This window comes from Oncorhynchus clarkii, chromosome 12 (assembly GCF_045791955.1).
Source record: "Oncorhynchus clarkii lewisi isolate Uvic-CL-2024 chromosome 12, UVic_Ocla_1.0, whole genome shotgun sequence".
Taxonomy (NCBI): domain Eukaryota; kingdom Metazoa; phylum Chordata; class Actinopteri; order Salmoniformes; family Salmonidae; genus Oncorhynchus; species Oncorhynchus clarkii.
In genome coordinates, this window is record NC_092158.1 from 67370800 (window position 1) to 67387805 (window position 17006).

Below are 17006 nucleotides of genomic sequence, written 5' to 3' on the forward strand. Positions count from 1 at the left end.
GTCAACAGCTTACACGTGCGAACTTTCTCCGCAGTGTATTTGGAGCGCAGATAGCTACTTTCAAGCATAGCCTATTGTCCGCAGCCCGACTGTTTACTTCAGGCTATCGAATTTAATCAAAAACTCATGTTACATTCTTTCTGAATTATAGGTTACAACTAATTTCCCATTCACAAATGTAAATTAAAGAGTAAAAAAAATGACAGCAATTATAGCCTATAGGCCTGTTAATCAAGTCACCAGCTAGGCCTTTTTAAAGTGGATTTCATCATTTTCAACACGCTTTATAAATAAAACGTTGTTTTGTTTAATAGATGGGGTTAAGACACAGACAGTTAAACATCAGGGAGTGCTGTAGGGCAGGTGCGACAGTAAGTCCAGACATTGACAGCCAGGTGGAGGTGGAGGGATCACCGGGTAGGACAGTGGATCCAATCAACATAAGGCAATTCATAGCTTTGTTTCATTTATTTGATTCATTATGTGCAGCTCAAAGTGCTTCACAATAAGAAATAGAAAATAAAATAATATTGGCCTAGTTAAATAAAAATAATAGCATTATAATAGATGTAAAACAGCAAAATAAAACAATTAGGCTTAGCCTATATATCGTTTCTGTATTGATAGCCTAATAGGCAAGTTGTCTTTTTTTAAATCATAAACGCAGTTTTAATCACATGCATTATATATTTGCTCATGTTCTGATTTTCAAATCAAATTTTATTGGTCACATAAACATGGTTAGCATGCGAGTATAGCGAAATGCTTGTGCATCTAGTTCTGACAGTGCAGTAATATCTAACAATTCCACAACAACCTAATACACACATGGATGGAATAAGAATGTGTACATATAAATATATGGATGATCGATGACTGAGCAGCATAGGCAAGATGCAATAGATGGTATAAAATACAGCATATACATATGAGATGAGTCATGTAAGATATGTAAACATTATTAAAGTGGCATTATTTAAATTGAATGCATGCCAAGCTATCACAAGTTCAGCCGGAGGTAGTCCTATTATCTCTTATCTCTCTTATTCAATATGTAAAACTGAAGCGATACAGATTCCGCGATAGAAATGTAAAGGTTGCCTCATTTCCGATTGAGCCTACATAGGCAGCGTTTAGCGTGAATTCAGTCTCCGCTAAAGCGAGAACATTGCCTGTAAATTTCAATCACGCTGTAAAACTGGACTTCCGCAATGTAGATTGAATAGAGACCAAATTATTAGTCACTCACTATTGCAGGTTTACAATGACCCTTCAGTGGAAATTCCCATGAATCGTACTATCATTCATATAAATACTTAAAGTCTCCTTCAAGTCTTTAGCAAAATAGACTAACCATACTGACACGGAATGAACACTCTCAAAAGTAAGTGATATTTTATCTTATATTTGTATAAATACATTTGACTAGGACACTCTTAATGAGTGCATTTGTTCAGCTTGATGCAACTTTTTTTTACTTGGAAACAATATTTAGTTTTTTAAATTATTGTCCGAAGAAAGTCATAATAGCTTGGACATATTTTGAGTGGTTGTCTCCAGGTATTTTTATTGTGCATGGATACCGCGTAACTCAATGCACTATATTTGGCACGCGCTACTTTCTTGCTTACGGTTCTGCGCCGCACTGGCTGTACGTCATAGTTCAACTTGTTAAGGATCTGTAGCATTGTATAGTCGTTCTGCAGCTGTTTTTTTCCTTTCTCAAAGTTGTAGGTCTGCTCTGCTGTTCAGCTTTTCTGGTCCGGTCCGCGCATATTCCAGAGAAGTCAATGGACGCAAGGAGTTTGGTCGAAAAAATATTAGGCAACATCCCTGTGGTTCACGAGTCTAGTGTCAAAATCATGGTAAGTCTATGGGAGTGCGATGGTGTCCTGTTCTTACCTGGTGTGTATTGTCTTTACTGCATGTAAATTTATCGCAAACGTCTATGGGTACAATTACGCAGGTTTGCTGGTCTTTAATGCTCAATTTGAGTTGAAATCACGTTGACCGTTTGATGAATTTGTATCATGAATATATTGTGGTTTGTTTTTGCATAAAACAAACCCTAGCACGCGACAGGCCACATTTTAAACTGAAGAATGCAAAGCATGTATCTAACAAAGATCAATGTCACCTTTAGCTGCAGCTAAATGTAGTCAATTCAATCATGCCTTGTAGCTGCAGGCCAATTAAGGAAAATATAGGTTTAATTAAAATGCTAATCAGATGCATTTCTTTGTGCATTTACACTTGTAGTGGTTGGTTTTTACATCCAGTCATGACCACTAACACCACAGATTCCAAAAGTGCACTAACCATAACTTCTCTCTGTTTTGCATTACATTGGCTCCAGCTCTATAACCACACCACTCCTGTTCTCCTAGGGCCTGACCCTTGACCCGTCCAGCCAGTCTAGGAACATGCCGTACCAGTCCATGGTGACCTCCCTGGGCATCCCCGCAGCACCAGAACTAAGGACTGTCTGCAGACCCCTAAACCAAATTGATTTCACCCTGGTGAGTGTGCGTGTGTCAGTGCTGGTCAGTGCTGTTTAAGATGAGGGAGGACAATTCTTTTTTTTTTAATGAGCATGGCCTTATTTCTATTACAGCGTATCGGATTACTGTCATTCAAATTCCATTCACCCAGCTCAATGCAACATCGCTAAGTTTAGACTACTACATGTTCCAACATTTTTCCATATACCCATCTGGAGGTTGCTACAACCTAGTCTATTAATCCTTTGATTGGATAGACACCATGTCAGTTCATGCTGCAAGAGCTCTGATAGGTTTGAGGAAGTTGTCATAATTACTGTGTAAGTCTATGTTTGGGGGTGAGAGCCGTGACTCTCCTAGGTTTTGTATTGAAGTAAATGTACCCAGAGAAGAAAGGAAACTAGCTCTCCTCCAGCTTCACCATGGTGCTACCCTACAAAGTGCTGTTGAGGCTACTGTTGGGTTATCATTTGAAATACTTGCTACACCAGAAGTTAATGGTTATCTGTATGAGGATGGCTTGGAGAGTTACTAAGTGAGGGAAAAGCCAATCACATGGTTGTGGTCACTGATAAGGGTGGATAGCTGTGGATTAGTGAGGAATGGGGGCCGAGGTCAGGTCACAGGGAAAATTAACATTTTATTACATACATCACTTAACTTTCTGCCTAGCAAAACAGATGTCATATTTAGAGAAAAGGAGAAGAGTCAGCCTAAAGTCGTGTGTCTGACCCGTTGGGTAAATACATTTGGTTTGAGCTTTTCCTAGTTGTCCATTAGTTTTTACTCTGTTTATTTATAACCTAACACTACTGTAGACCTTCTTTACAAAACAGTGTGTTTTAATCAATTATTTGGTGGAGTGAATATATTTCGTATTTTTATTTTTATGAAACTCACTGAGAACAATGGTCCTTCCCTTCCTCCACTGGTGTGTGTGTGTGTGTGTTTGTGTGTGTGAAGGGAAAACAATGCTATGATTCTGCTAAATGTTACAGATAGATTAATAAGCTGACATGATTAGTTTGGACATGATTCCTTATTGGGTTGTGTCCTAGCCTACTGGACATGGTCCTGGGTAGTTGTCTGACTAGCTGTGTGCTTCTGCCTACAGGAGGAGTGTCTGAGCAGTATGTCTGCGGGGCTGCAGCTGTATCAGGATGTGCTGGGTGAGCTGAAGGAGCGTGTGACCACTGACAAGGTGACAGGACTCCTGGCTGACATCAGAGACCTGCTGGCCCAGGTCAACAAGGTGAGACTGACTGACACACACACACACACACACACACAAACTCCCTAAGTAATAAAAAGTAGACACATGCATGCACACTGGCGGCACAAGATCATAGAGGTCCTACAATCATATCATCACACTTGAGATGTTCCTTTAGGTTAATAACCTTCTGTATGTGTTTGTTTTTGTGTTGTTCAGATGCAGGAGCCTGGCCAGATGAGCAGTGTGGCCCAGTACGAGGCCTCGGGACTGGCCTCACGCCTCCCAGGGGACTACGAGGTTCAGGTTGCAACTCACTTTACCCTGCTGCAGCTCCGTGACTTCACACAGAACCTAAAACGCAGCCTGCGTAACATCGAACACCTGACTTCCAGGCCAGGACAGAAGGGCTGAACTGTACTCTACAGCAGCAGCAAAACCTGTGCAGACATGGATGGGGGACCGGAGGGGGGTCGTCCGTGCCAGAAGCCTATTGGACATCTAAGGCAACTGCGTAGTGATGTAGTCTGGCTGAAACATGTTTCATTTCTGTTTGAGCCTGCTTCAGTCTTTCTATCTAATCTGTCCATCAAGGTCAAACGGGACATTTGAAAACATGAAGCAAGCGGAGCACTTTATTTATCTGAGATAGGGGATGGCACCAAAACCAATTGTGAAGCGTCCCTGTATCTGCCAAGGTCTGTACCTCATAGTATAAATGCAGGTAGCTGGTTCAAGCCTTGCTCTATCCGTTCGCCATCAATTGGGACAATAGCAACTGGTCAAGGACTGAGTGCCTGCTTTTCTTCATCTCTTTCTCCCCATGAGGGTTTTGTTCTTAGCTTGTTCTGCCACTCATCACCACCTCTGATTGCTTTCTCAGACTTTCCTTGAGATAAAGCAACACCGATAGCTGCCATATAGTGGCAAGTCCCCGACAGTCTCTGAGATACTTATTTATACTTAAAAAATATATATATTTATGAAGTACTGGGATATCATTTGTTTGTGTATTTGAATTTATTTGTTGTGTATGCAGGTATTTATTTGTAATGTATTTATGTATTTATACTGTGTTTGTTTACTGATTGATACTGTCATTCCTAGAGTAATTTCCTGGTGGGTGTCAAGAGATTTGTACTGTATGTGTTTTGGCAGAGGGGTCATATTTTTTTTTTTATATACCAGGAGCTCCGATCTCCTTCTCTTTGTTTTATTTATTATTATATATATTTTTACAGGACAATAGGAAGTTGGAATACATGTATAGAACAAACAGTGAGGAAGGGCTTTAGACGAACGGCCGAGTTGAGACTTGATCTCGTCGCCTTGGAGGAATGTGTGGTCTGGGAATCGAGTGTGTTACTGCTCGAACCAGACTCCGGCACGAGAGGGTTATTGGTCAATACAGTCACCCCTAGAGTCATTTCCTGGTAGGTGTGTCATTCCCTGTTTAAGAAGTTCCTATTCTAGTTTTTATTAACACAAGACAAGTGTGAGAAGTGTGAATTGATGTTAACTGACTGTGAGTGTTTTAGTCATCACTTATAGTGTCGTAAACATCACACTTGGTGAAAGCCTAGAAAGTTATCTATTTTTTTCGTCTAACCCTGATGAACTATACTCTTCGCACTGAAGTATGTAAGACATTGAACATGTTCTAATGTGTGTAGTTTAAGAAGGTTGAATTGTACTTGTGACAACGTACTCTATTTAGATTTTAGACTGTATTTAGGTCTAGTGTGTATCAATCATGTCCTTGTTTAAAATGGTGATGTCATCTTATTAACAAAGGTTTTGTTAGTAAACCCTATGGGAAAATTACTTTCTACAATTGTACTATACTTGATCAGTTACTTGTGTTAATTGGTTGATTCCATATATTTTGCACTAAAGTGTTTTTTTCTCCAACAGTAATAAACCTTTAATGTGTAACAAGAAATGTGTTACTTTTCTAGTCTCTGTTTTGTCAGAATGGAAGTTACCTGGAGCAATACAGTGTACTCAGTTAAATAAAAAGTGTGTGTGTGTGTATATATACAGTGCCTTGAGAAAGTATTCGGCCCCCTTGAACTTTGCGACCTTTTGCCACATTTCAGGCTTCAAACATAAAGATATAAAACTGTATTTTTTTTGTGAAGAATCAACAACAAGTGGGACACAATCATGAAGTGGAACGACATTTATTGGATATTTCAAACTTTTTTAACAAATCAAAAACTGAAAACTTGGGCGTGCAAAATTATTCAGCCCCCTTAAGTTAATACTTTGTAGCGCCACCTTTTGCTGCGATTACAGCTGTAAGTCGCTTGGGGTATGTCTCTATCAGTTTTGCACATCGAGAGACTGACATTTTTTCCCATTCCTCCTATAAAACAGCTCGAGCTCAGTGAGGTTGGATGGAGAGCATTTGTGAACAGCAGTTTTCAGTTCTTTCCACAGATTCTCGATTGGATTCAGGTCTGGACTTTGACTTGGCCATTCTAACACCTGGATATGTTTATTTTTGAACCATTCCATTGTAGATTTTGCTTTATGTTTTGGATCATTGTCTTGTTGGAAGACAAATCTCCATCCCAGTCTCAGGTATTTTGTAGACTCCATCAGGTTTTCTTCCAGAATGGTCCTGTATTTGGCTCCATCCATCTTCCCATCAATTTTAATCATCTTCCCTGTCCCTGCTGAAGAAAATCAGGCCCAAACCATGATGCTGCCACCACCATGTTTGACAGTGGGGATGGTGTGTTCAGCTGTGTTGCTTTTACGCCAAACATAACGTTTTGCATTGTTGCCAAAAAGTTCAATTTTGGTTTCATCTGACCAGAGCACCTTCTTCCACATGTTTGGTGTGTCTCCCAGGTGGCTTGTGGCAAACTTTAAACTTCACTTTTTATGGATATCTTTAAGAAATGGCTTTCTTCTTGCCACTCTTCCATAAAGGCCAGATTTGTGCAATATACGACTGATTGTTGTCCTATGGACAGAGTCTCCCACCTCAGCTGTAGATCTCTGCAGTTCATCCAGAGTGATCATGGGCCTCTTGGCTGCATCTCTGATCAGTCTTCTCCTTGTATGAGCTGAAAGTTTAGAGGGACGGCCAGGTCTTGGTAGATTTGCAGTGGTCTGATACTCCTTCCATTTCAATATTATCGCTTGCACAGTGCTCCTTGGGATGTTTAAAGCTTGGGAAATCTTTTTGTATCCAAATCCGGCTTTAAACTTCTTCACAACAGTATCTCGGACCTGCCTGGTGTGTTCCTTGTTCTTCATGATGCTCTCTGCGCTTTTAACGGACCTGTGAGACTATCACAGTGCAGGTGCATTTATACGGAGACTTGATTACACACAGGTGGATTGTATTTATCATCATTAGTCATTTAGGTCAGCATTGGATCATTCAGAGATCCTCACTGAACTTCTGGAGTTTGCTGCACTGAAAGTAAAGGGGCTGAATCATTTTGCACGCCCAATTTTTCAGTTTTTGATTTGTTAAAAAAGTTTGAAATATCCAATAAAGGTCGTTCCACTTCATGATTGTGTCCCACTTGTTGTTGATTCTTCACAAAAAAATACAGTTTTATATCTTTATGTTTGAAGCCTGAAATGTGGCAAAAGGTCGCAAAGTTCAAGGGGGCCGAATACTTTCGCAAGGCACTGTATATATACTCAGGAAGGATTTCCTGCAAACACACTTGTGTGAAGCGTCCAGGCTGTTAGAATGTGATTTTTGGCTATGAACTCCTCTCATAAATTTACAAACATTGAAAGCTTCCAGGCTGTTCACTGGTTACATGCCTTGTTGTTTTCTGGGAAGAAGCAGGGAGCGCTCCCATTGTTGTTACAGCTATGGTAAGCACTTTGGTCAATCTGGAAAGCCAGAGTGATGATTCAGAGTGATGATTCAGATGTTTCTTGCTTTCCAATGTTGTCCATGACTTGATTGACCATTTTGAACAGATTCACAACATTGTCATAGAGCTGTGAAGACCTGTTGGAGACGGCAGAGCTTTCACAAGAAGCAGGGATGTGAAGAGAGAACAAATCAAATTATATTTGTCACATGTACCGAATACAACCGGTGTAGACCTTACAGTGAAATTCTTACTTACAAGCACTTAACCAGCAATGCAGTTTTAAGAAATTACCTACAAAAAAAGTAAGAGATAAGCATAATACATTTTTAAAAAGCAATGCATATAGTCTGGGTAGCCTTTTGATTAGATGTTCAGGAGTCTTATGACTTGGGGGGTAGAATTATTTAGGAGCCTCTTGGACCTAGACTTGGCTCTCCGGCTTGCCGTGTGGTAGCAGAGAGAACAGTCTATGACTAGGGTGGCTGGAGTCTTTGACAATTTTTAGAACCTTCCTCTGACACCGCCTGGTATAGAGGTCCTGGATGGCAGGAAGCTTGGCCCCGGTGATGTACTGGGTTGTACGCACTACCCTCTGTAGTGCCTTGCGGTCAGAGCAGTTGCCATACCAGGCAGTGATGCAACCTGTCAGGATGCTCTTGATGGTGCAGCTGTAAAACCTTTTGAGGTTTTCAGTCTCCTGAGGGGGAATCGGTTTTGTCGTGACCTCTTCACGACTGTCTGTTGGGAAAATTATGATTAAATGACTGAGCAAATCATTTTAAATGGAACTGTAACTAAGTAAACTTATACTCTGTTTTATTATATCTGATTAACAATATGAGTTCATAAGAAGGGATTGTGTGACATGGACAAGGAGTAATTAAAGTTAATGAACACCATTCCAACTAAGAAGAAAGAAATGGTTTGTGGATTAAGTAAACAGATAAGGTAGTTAACCTATGGTTGAACCGACGAAACTGAGCTCTGGGGTGTTTTAGGTAAGGAAGTGAGTGCATTCCTAGGTTTTCTGTTAATTAGAACTGGCAGCTAAGTGGTGATCGATAATGTTGAGGGGTCAGTGCTGGGGGGGTCAGAATGAACTCAGAACCTCATGAACCTTTAAAGTTCCCTTTGACCCGGTCTGGAGGAGGAGATTCATTTTAGGAGCAATGAAATGACGTCATGTTATTGTATATAAACTGTTGCTCGTGGTAAAGTGGCAGCGCGCTTCGAGAATAAATTGTGTTACCTATTATTGAAATGGCTGGTCTCCGTCTATTTTATGCAAACAAGAATCTTACAAATTCTCATGAAATAGATTAAGGCTTTTCAATTAATGAAAACACATTGGCATAATTAAATTACAGTAACACTGTCTTGGTGTGCTTGGACCATGTTATTCTGTTGGTGATGTGGACGCCAAGGAACTTGAAGCTCTCAACCTGCTCCACTACATCCCCATCGATGAGAATGGGGGCATGCTCGGTCCTCCTTTTCCTGTAGTCCACAATCGGACCATCAGTAATGGTTTCACCACCCACTGGAGGGTCTGGGACTGTACCATTATTCACATGAATAATTGTACTTCGTACAATCAGGCAACTATAGACAAGCAACTTACTAGAATGGGAGTCCCTGGGAGCAATGTTCTCTTCAATTTTTGGGGCACTGAGCAAATTGTTAGTCTTTTGAGCGGAAACTTGAACTTTGTGCAACTTCTGTACTCTTACAGTTTTAGACAGTAGCCAATAGGCTATTGTGGCTATATTACTTCTATGATTTTCAATGTAGGCCTAAATTGCATGATACTTTTAAAAACATTTTTACATTATGAAGGGCTTGACATCAATTACTGATTTTTTACTTGGTCTGTAACACCACGGGCCAAATAGGTGACTGTAAATTGCATTGTATTGTGTTGTAGTATGCAAGACACCACTTTAAAATGTTTTAATGTAATGATAAATTATTACCATACAGAGAATAAGGTAATGTAGACTACCCCTCTGCCTATAGGCTTATTTGCATATTCGAGCCTTTCTCAAAATAAAACACTGCCCCTTTAATTAAGACATGAGCTTTTTACCTGACTGGCTTTTCAAAAACAGATTGAAATGTAGCTTACACATTTTGTGCTCTTGTAGGAAGCAGTAACTCCCCATTGCTGACCTATACTTATCTATTACTAGGCTAATAACTCGCTAACAAGCGAATAATATAAAAAATGTGATTGAAAGACCGCTTGTGGACCCCCTCCTTAAAATATAATTCTACTCTGTTGCGCTCTGGCTCTGCCTACAACAAAATCACAGACTCAATCTTGCAAAGTTAGACTTGTTTCGGTTTGTTGCATTGAAAGAAGGCTGATAAAGTTGATTCGATCAGAGAAAAAGGGAAGCTCATCCAGAGGCGGCATGTTAAATGTCCAACCAGAGGGGAAAAAATGATAGACCACCTTTACTCCACACACAGAGACTCGTACAAAGCTCTCCCGCGCTCTCCATTTGGCAAATCTGACCATAATTCTATCCTTCTGATTCCTGATTACAAGCAAAACTGAAAGCAGGAAGCACCAGTGACTCTGTCTATAAAAAAGTGGTCAGATGAAGCAGATGTTAAACTACAGGACTGTTTTGCTAGCACAGACTGGAATATGTTCCGGGATTGTTCTAATGACTTTGAGGATTACATCACATCAGTCACTGGCTTTACCAATAAGTGCATCGAGGACGTCGTCCCCACAGTGACTGTACGTACATACCCCAACCAGAAGCCATGGATTACAGGCAACATTTGCACTGAGCTAAAGGGTAGTGCTACCTCTTTCAAAGTTTGGGACTCTAACCTGGAAGCTTATAAGAAATCCCGCTATGCCCTCCGACGAACCATCAAACAGAAAAACCATCAATAGTGGACTAAGATCGAGAAGTACGACACTGGCTCCGACGCTCGTCGGGTGTGGCAGGGCCTGCTAACTATTACAGACTACAATGGGAAGCACAGCCGAGAGCTGGCCAGTGTCACGAGCCTACCAGACAAGCTAAATATCTTCTATGCTCGCTTTGAGGCAAGTAACACTGAAACAAGCATGAGAGCATCAGCTGTTCCGGACAACTGTGTGATCACGCTCTCCGCAGCCGATGTGAATAAGACCATTAAACAGGTCAACATTCACAAGGCCACAGGGCCAGACGGATTACCAGGACGTGCGCTCCGAGCATGCGATGACCAACAGGCAAGTGTCTTCACTGACATTTTCAACCTCTCCATGTCTGAGTCTGTAATAGCAACATGTTTCAAGCAGACCACCATAGTTCCTATGCCCAAGAACACTAACTGGATCCTGGACTTCCTGACGGGCCGCCCCCAGGTGATAAGGCTAGGTAACAACACGTCCGCCACAATGATCCTCAACACGGGGGCCCCTCAGGGGTGCGTGCACAGTCCCCTCCTGTACTCCCTGTTCACTCATGACTGCACGGCCAGGCACGACTCCATGATGAGACAGCCTATAGGGAGGAGGTCAGAGACCTGACCGTGTGGTGCAAGGACAACAATCTCTCCCTCAACATGATCAAGGGAAAGGAGGTGATTGTGGACTACCTGAAAATGAGGACCGTGCATGCCCCCATTATCATCGACAGGGATGTAGTGGAGCAGGTTGAGAGCTTCAAGTTCCTTGGCGTCCACATCAACAACAAACTAAGATGGTCCAAGCACACCAAGACAGTCTTGAAGAGGGCACGACAAAACCGATTACCCCTCAGGAGACTGAAAAGATTTGGCATGGGTCCTCAGATCCTCAAAAGGTTTTACAGCTGCACCATCGAGAGCATCCTGACGGGTTGCATCACTGCCTGGTATGGTAACTGCTCGGCCTCTGACCGCAAGGCACTACAGAGGGTAGTGCATACGACCCAGTACATCACCGGGGCCAAGCTTCCTGCCATCCAGGACCTCTATACCAGACGGTGTCAGAGGAAGGCTCTAAAAATTGTCAAAGACTCAAGCCACCCTAGTCATGTTCTCATGACTGTTCTCTCTGCTACTCTCTGCTATTGATAACTTTTCTAACTTTCTAGACTTTGTTTTGTGTTAATAAAACTAGAATATGATCTTCCTAAACAGGGGATGACACGCCTACCAGGAAATGACTCTAGGGGTGACTGTATTGACCAATAACCCTCTCGTGCCGGAGTCTGGTTCGAGCTTTAACACTCTCGATTCCCAGACCACACATTCCTCCAAGGCGACGAGATCAAGTCTCAACTCGGCCGTTCGTCTAAAGCCCTTCCTCACTGTTTGTTCTATACATGTATTCCAACTTCCTATTGTCCTGTAAAAATATATATAATAATAAATAAAACAAAGAGAAGGAGATCGGAGCTCCTGGTATATAAAAAAAATATGAACCACATACAGTACAAATCTCTTGACACCCACCAGGAAATTACTCTAGGAATGACAGTATCAATCAGTAAACAAACACATACAATATAAATACATGACAAATAAATAAATAACTGCATATGCAAGCAAATGAATTCAAACACACTAACAAATGATATCCCAGTACTTCATAAATATATATATTTTTTACGTATAAATAAGTATCTCAAAGACTGTCGGGGACTTGCCACTCTCTGGCAGCTATCGGTGTTGCTTTATCTCAAGGAAAGTCTGAGAAAGCAATCAGAGGTGGTGATGAGTGGCAGAACAAGCTAAGAACAAAACCCTCATGGGGAGAAAGAGATGAAGAACAGCAGGCACTCAGTCCTTGACCAGTTGCTATTGTCCCAATTGATGGGGAACAGATAGAGCAAGGCTTGAACCAGCTACCTGCAGTTATACTATGAGGTACAGACCTTGGCAGATACAGGGACGCTACACAATTGGTTTTGGTGCCATCCCCTATCTCAGATAAATAAAGTGCTCCGCTTGCTTCATGTTTTCAAATGTCCCGTTTGACCTTGATGGACAGATTAGATAGAAAGACTGAAGCAGGCTCAAACAGAAATGAAACATGTTTCAGCAAGACTACATCACTACGCAGTTGCTTTAGAAGTCCAATAGGCTTCTGGCAAGGACGACACCCCTCCGATCCCCCATCCATGTCTGCACAGGTTTTGCTGCTGCTGTAGAGTACAGTTCAGCCCCTCTGTCCTGGCCTGGAAGTCAGGTGTTCGACGTTGCGCAGGCTGCGTTTTAGGTTCTGTGTGAAGTCACGGAGCTGCAGCAGGGTAAAGTGAGTTGCAACCTGAACCTCGTAGTCCCCTGGGAGGCGTGAGGCCAGTCCCGAGGCCTCGTACTGGGCCACACTGCTCATCTGGCCAGGCTCCTGCATCTGAACAACACAAAAACATACACATACAGAAGGTTATTAACCTAAAGGAACATCTCAAGTGTGATAAATATGATTTATGATTGTAGGACCTCTATGATCTTGTGCCAGTGTGCATGCATGTGTCTACTTCTTATTACTTATTGAGTTTGTGTGTGTGTGTGTCAGTCTCACCTCGTTGACCTGGGCCAGCAGGTCTCTGATGTCAGCCAGGAGTCCTGTCACCTTGTCAGTGGTCACACGCTCCTTCAGCTCACCCAGCACATCCTGATACAGCTGCAGCCCCGCAGACATACTGCTCAGATTCATCTCCTGTAGGCGGAAGCACACAGCTGGTCAGACAACTAACCAGTAGGCTAGGACACAACCCAGTCAAATCAAATCAAAGTTTATTTGTCACGTGCGCCGAATACAACAGGTATTCCTCTTCCCAAGTCGGATGAAAAGCAGTTGGATTTGAAAGAGCAACAGGAGAGAGAGATGGAAGAGGATGAAGATTCAGTAGTCCAGCCAAAGAAAAACAGGATTGGCAGTGGAAAGACAACCTGGTCTCAGAACCTTTTGTATTATTCTGTAAGACACTCCATTTAGTTTGATATGTTAAGTTTGGTATGGTTACATATGACAGATGTTTACTTAGTAGGGTGGTTGGTCGGGGGTATAATGCAAATGTCTAGCAACCCAAAGGTTGTGAATTCGAATCTCATCATGGACAACCTTAGCATTTTAGCTAATTAGCAACTTTTCAACAATGTACTATTTTGAGCTACTTTGCAACTACTGAGCATTTTAGCTAACCCTTCCCCTAACCCTAACCTTAACCCTTTTAGCTAACCCTTCCCCTAACCCTAACCTTAACCCTTTTAGCTAACCCTTCCCCTAACCCTAACCTTAACCATTTTAGCTAACCCTAACCTTAACCCTTTTAGCTAACCCTTCCCCTAACCCTAACCTTAACCCTTTTAGCTAACCCTAACCTTAACCCTTTTAGCTAACCCTTCACCTAACCCTAACCTTAACCCCTTTAGCTAACCCTTCCACTAACCCTAACCTTAACCCTTTTAGCTAACCCTAACCTTAACCCTTTTAGCTAACCCTTCACCTAACCCTAACCTTAACCCTTTTAGCTAACCCTTCCCCTAACCCTAACCTTAACCCTTTTAGCTAACCCTTCCCCTAACCCTAACCTTAACCCTTTTAGCTAACCCTAACCTTAACCCTTTTAGCTAACCCTTCCCCTAACCCTAACCTTAAACCTTTTAGCTAACCCTAACCTTAACCCTTTTAGCTAACCCTTCACCTAACCCTAACCTTAACCCTTTTAGCTAACCCTTCACCTAACCCTAACCTTAACCCTTTTAGCTAACCCTTCCCCTAACCTTAACCCTTTTAGCTAACCCTTCCCCTAACCCTAACCTTAACCCTTTTAGCTAACCCTAACCTTAACCCTTTTAGCTAACCCTTCCCCTAACCCTAACCTTAAACCTTTTAGCTAACCCTAACCTTAACCCTTTTAGCTAACCCTTCACCTAACCCTAACCTTAACCATTTTATCTAACCCTTCCCCTAACCCTAACCTTAACCCTTTTAGCTAACCCTAACCTTAACCCTTTTAGCTAACCCTTCACCTAACCCTAACCTTAACCCTTTTAGCTAACCCTAACCTTAACCCTTTTAGCTAACCCTTCACCTAACCCTAACCTTAACCCTTTTAGCTAACCCTTCACCTAACCCTAACCTTAACCATTTTAGGTAACCCTTCACCTAACCCGAACCTTAACCATTTTAGCTAAACCTTCCCCTAACCCTAATCTTGACCCTTTATCCTACCTCCTAAACTTAACCTTAACCTTACCCCTAACCTAGCTAACATTAGCAAGCTAGAATTTGTAACATATCATACATTTTGTAAATGTGTAACATACTGTGCAAATTCGTAACATGTAACATGAATTGTAATTTCTAACATATCATACGAAATGGGTGATTGACATCCACAAATGTACAGTCGTAGCCAAAATTAAATCTCACAAAGTCTGCTGCCTCAGTTTGTATGATTGCAATTTGCATATACTCCAGAATGTTATGAAGAGTGATCAGATGAATTGCAATTAATTGCAAAGTCCCTCTTTGCCATGCAAATGAACTGAAGCCCCCCCAAAAAATTCCACTGCATTTCAACCCTGCCACAAAAGGACCAGCTGACATCATGTCAGTGATGCTCTCGTTAACGAGGACAAGGCTGGAGATCACTCTGTCATGCTGATTGAGTTCGGATAACAGACTGGAAGCTTCAAAAGAAGGGTGGTGCTTGGAATCATTGTTCTTCCTCTGTCAATCATGGTTACCTGCAAGGAAGCATGTACCGTCATCATTGCTTTGCACAAAAAGGGCTTCACAGGCAAGGATATTGCTGCCAGTAAGATTGGACCTAAATCAACCACTTATCGGACCATCAAGAACTTCAAGGAGATGCCGTTCAATTATTGTGAAGAAGGCTTCAGGGCGCCCAAGAAAGTCCAGCAAGTGCCAGGACCGTCTCCTAAAGTTGATTCAGCTGCGGGATCGGTGCACCACCGGTACAGAGCTTGCTCAGAAATGACAGCAGGCAGGTGTGAGTGCATCTGCATGCACAGTGAGGCGAAGACTTTTGGAGGATGGCCTGGTGTCAAGAAGGGCCGCAAAGAAGCCACTTCTCTCCAGGATAAACATCAGGGACAGACTGATATTCTGCAAAAGGTACAGGGATTGGACTGCTGAGGACTGGGGTAGTCATTTTCTATGATGAATCCCCTTTCCGATTGTTTGGGGCATCCAGAGAACGGAGACCAGAGACCTTTACGATTGAAAAGTATCCTGAGACCATTCATGTGTGGGGTTGCTTCTCAGCCAAGGGAGTGGGCTCACTCACAATTTTGCCTAAGAACACAGCCATGAATAAAGAATGGTACCAACACATCCTCCGAGAGCAACTTCTCCCAACTATCTAGGAAAAGTTTGGTGACGAACAAGGCCTTTTCCAGCACCTTGCAATAAGGCAAAGGGGATAACTAAGTGGCAAAACATGGATATTTTGGGTCCATGGCCAGGGAACTCCCCAGACCTTAATCCCATTGAGAATTTGTGGTCAATCCTCAAGAGGCGGGTGCACAAACAAAACCCCACAAATTCTGACAAACTCCAAGCATTAATTATGCAAGAATGGGCTGCCATCAGTCAGGATGTGGCCCAGAAGTTAATTTACAGCACGCCAGGATTGTAGAGGTCTTGAAAAAGAAGGGTCAACACAGCAAATATTGACTTTTTGCATCAACTTCATGTAATTGTCAATTAAAGCCTTTGACACTTATGAAATGCTTGTAAATATACTTCAGTATTCCATAGTAACATCTGACAAAAATATCTAAAGACACTGAAGCAGCAAACTTTGTGGACATTAATATTTGTGTCATTCTCAAAACTTTTGGCCACGACTGTATTACATACCATACAAAACGTAACATATCATACTAAATGGAGTGTCTTGGATTTACTTACAGAATAATGTGAAATCCTCTGAGACCAGGTTGGGAAAGAAGGTAAGTTAAAATGACAATAAATACTAGTTCCTTCCTGCACTGTAATATAATAATATGAATATGAATTCAATCTTAACATTTGAGTTGACTCATTATTGGAAATAGCACATTTACCCTCCTCTAATGCTCCACAATTTCAACAGGACCTATTATATCCAAGTATTTTAATGAATGTTAGTCCTGCATGGATGGCTGTCATAAAGTGAGATTTGTTTTCTTCTAGGCGACAGGAAAGTCAATTGTCAGGAAGCGCTCGGCTGAGTAGCATGGCACAAATAGGCATTTATTTATTTATTTTATTTAACCTTTTTTTAACCAGGTAGGCAAGTTGAGAACAAGTTCTCATTTACAATTGCGACCTGGCCAAGATAAAGCAAAGTAGTTCAACACATACAACAACACAGAGTCTTCACTATTATTCTACAATGTAGAATTGGTGTTAAATTATGTGTTATTTCATAGTTCATAGTTATCCAAACTTTTGACTGCTACTGTATATACAATACCGGTCAAAAGTTT

The 17006-nt window shown here is 41.8% G+C and overlaps 1 protein-coding gene across 1 annotated transcript; it reads left to right on the forward strand.

Moving 5' to 3' along the window:
• The first annotated feature begins 1368 nt into the window (after nt 1–1368).
• On the forward strand, nt 1369–4128 carry LOC139421087 (uncharacterized). Its single transcript, XM_071171614.1, has 5 exons — nt 1369–1384; nt 1729–1865; nt 2388–2519; nt 3616–3753; nt 3934–4128. Exons 1-5 carry the CDS (start codon nt 1369–1371, stop codon nt 4126–4128), a joined length of 618 nt encoding a protein of 205 aa, XP_071027715.1.
• Nucleotides 4129–17006: the final 12878 nt, after the last annotated feature.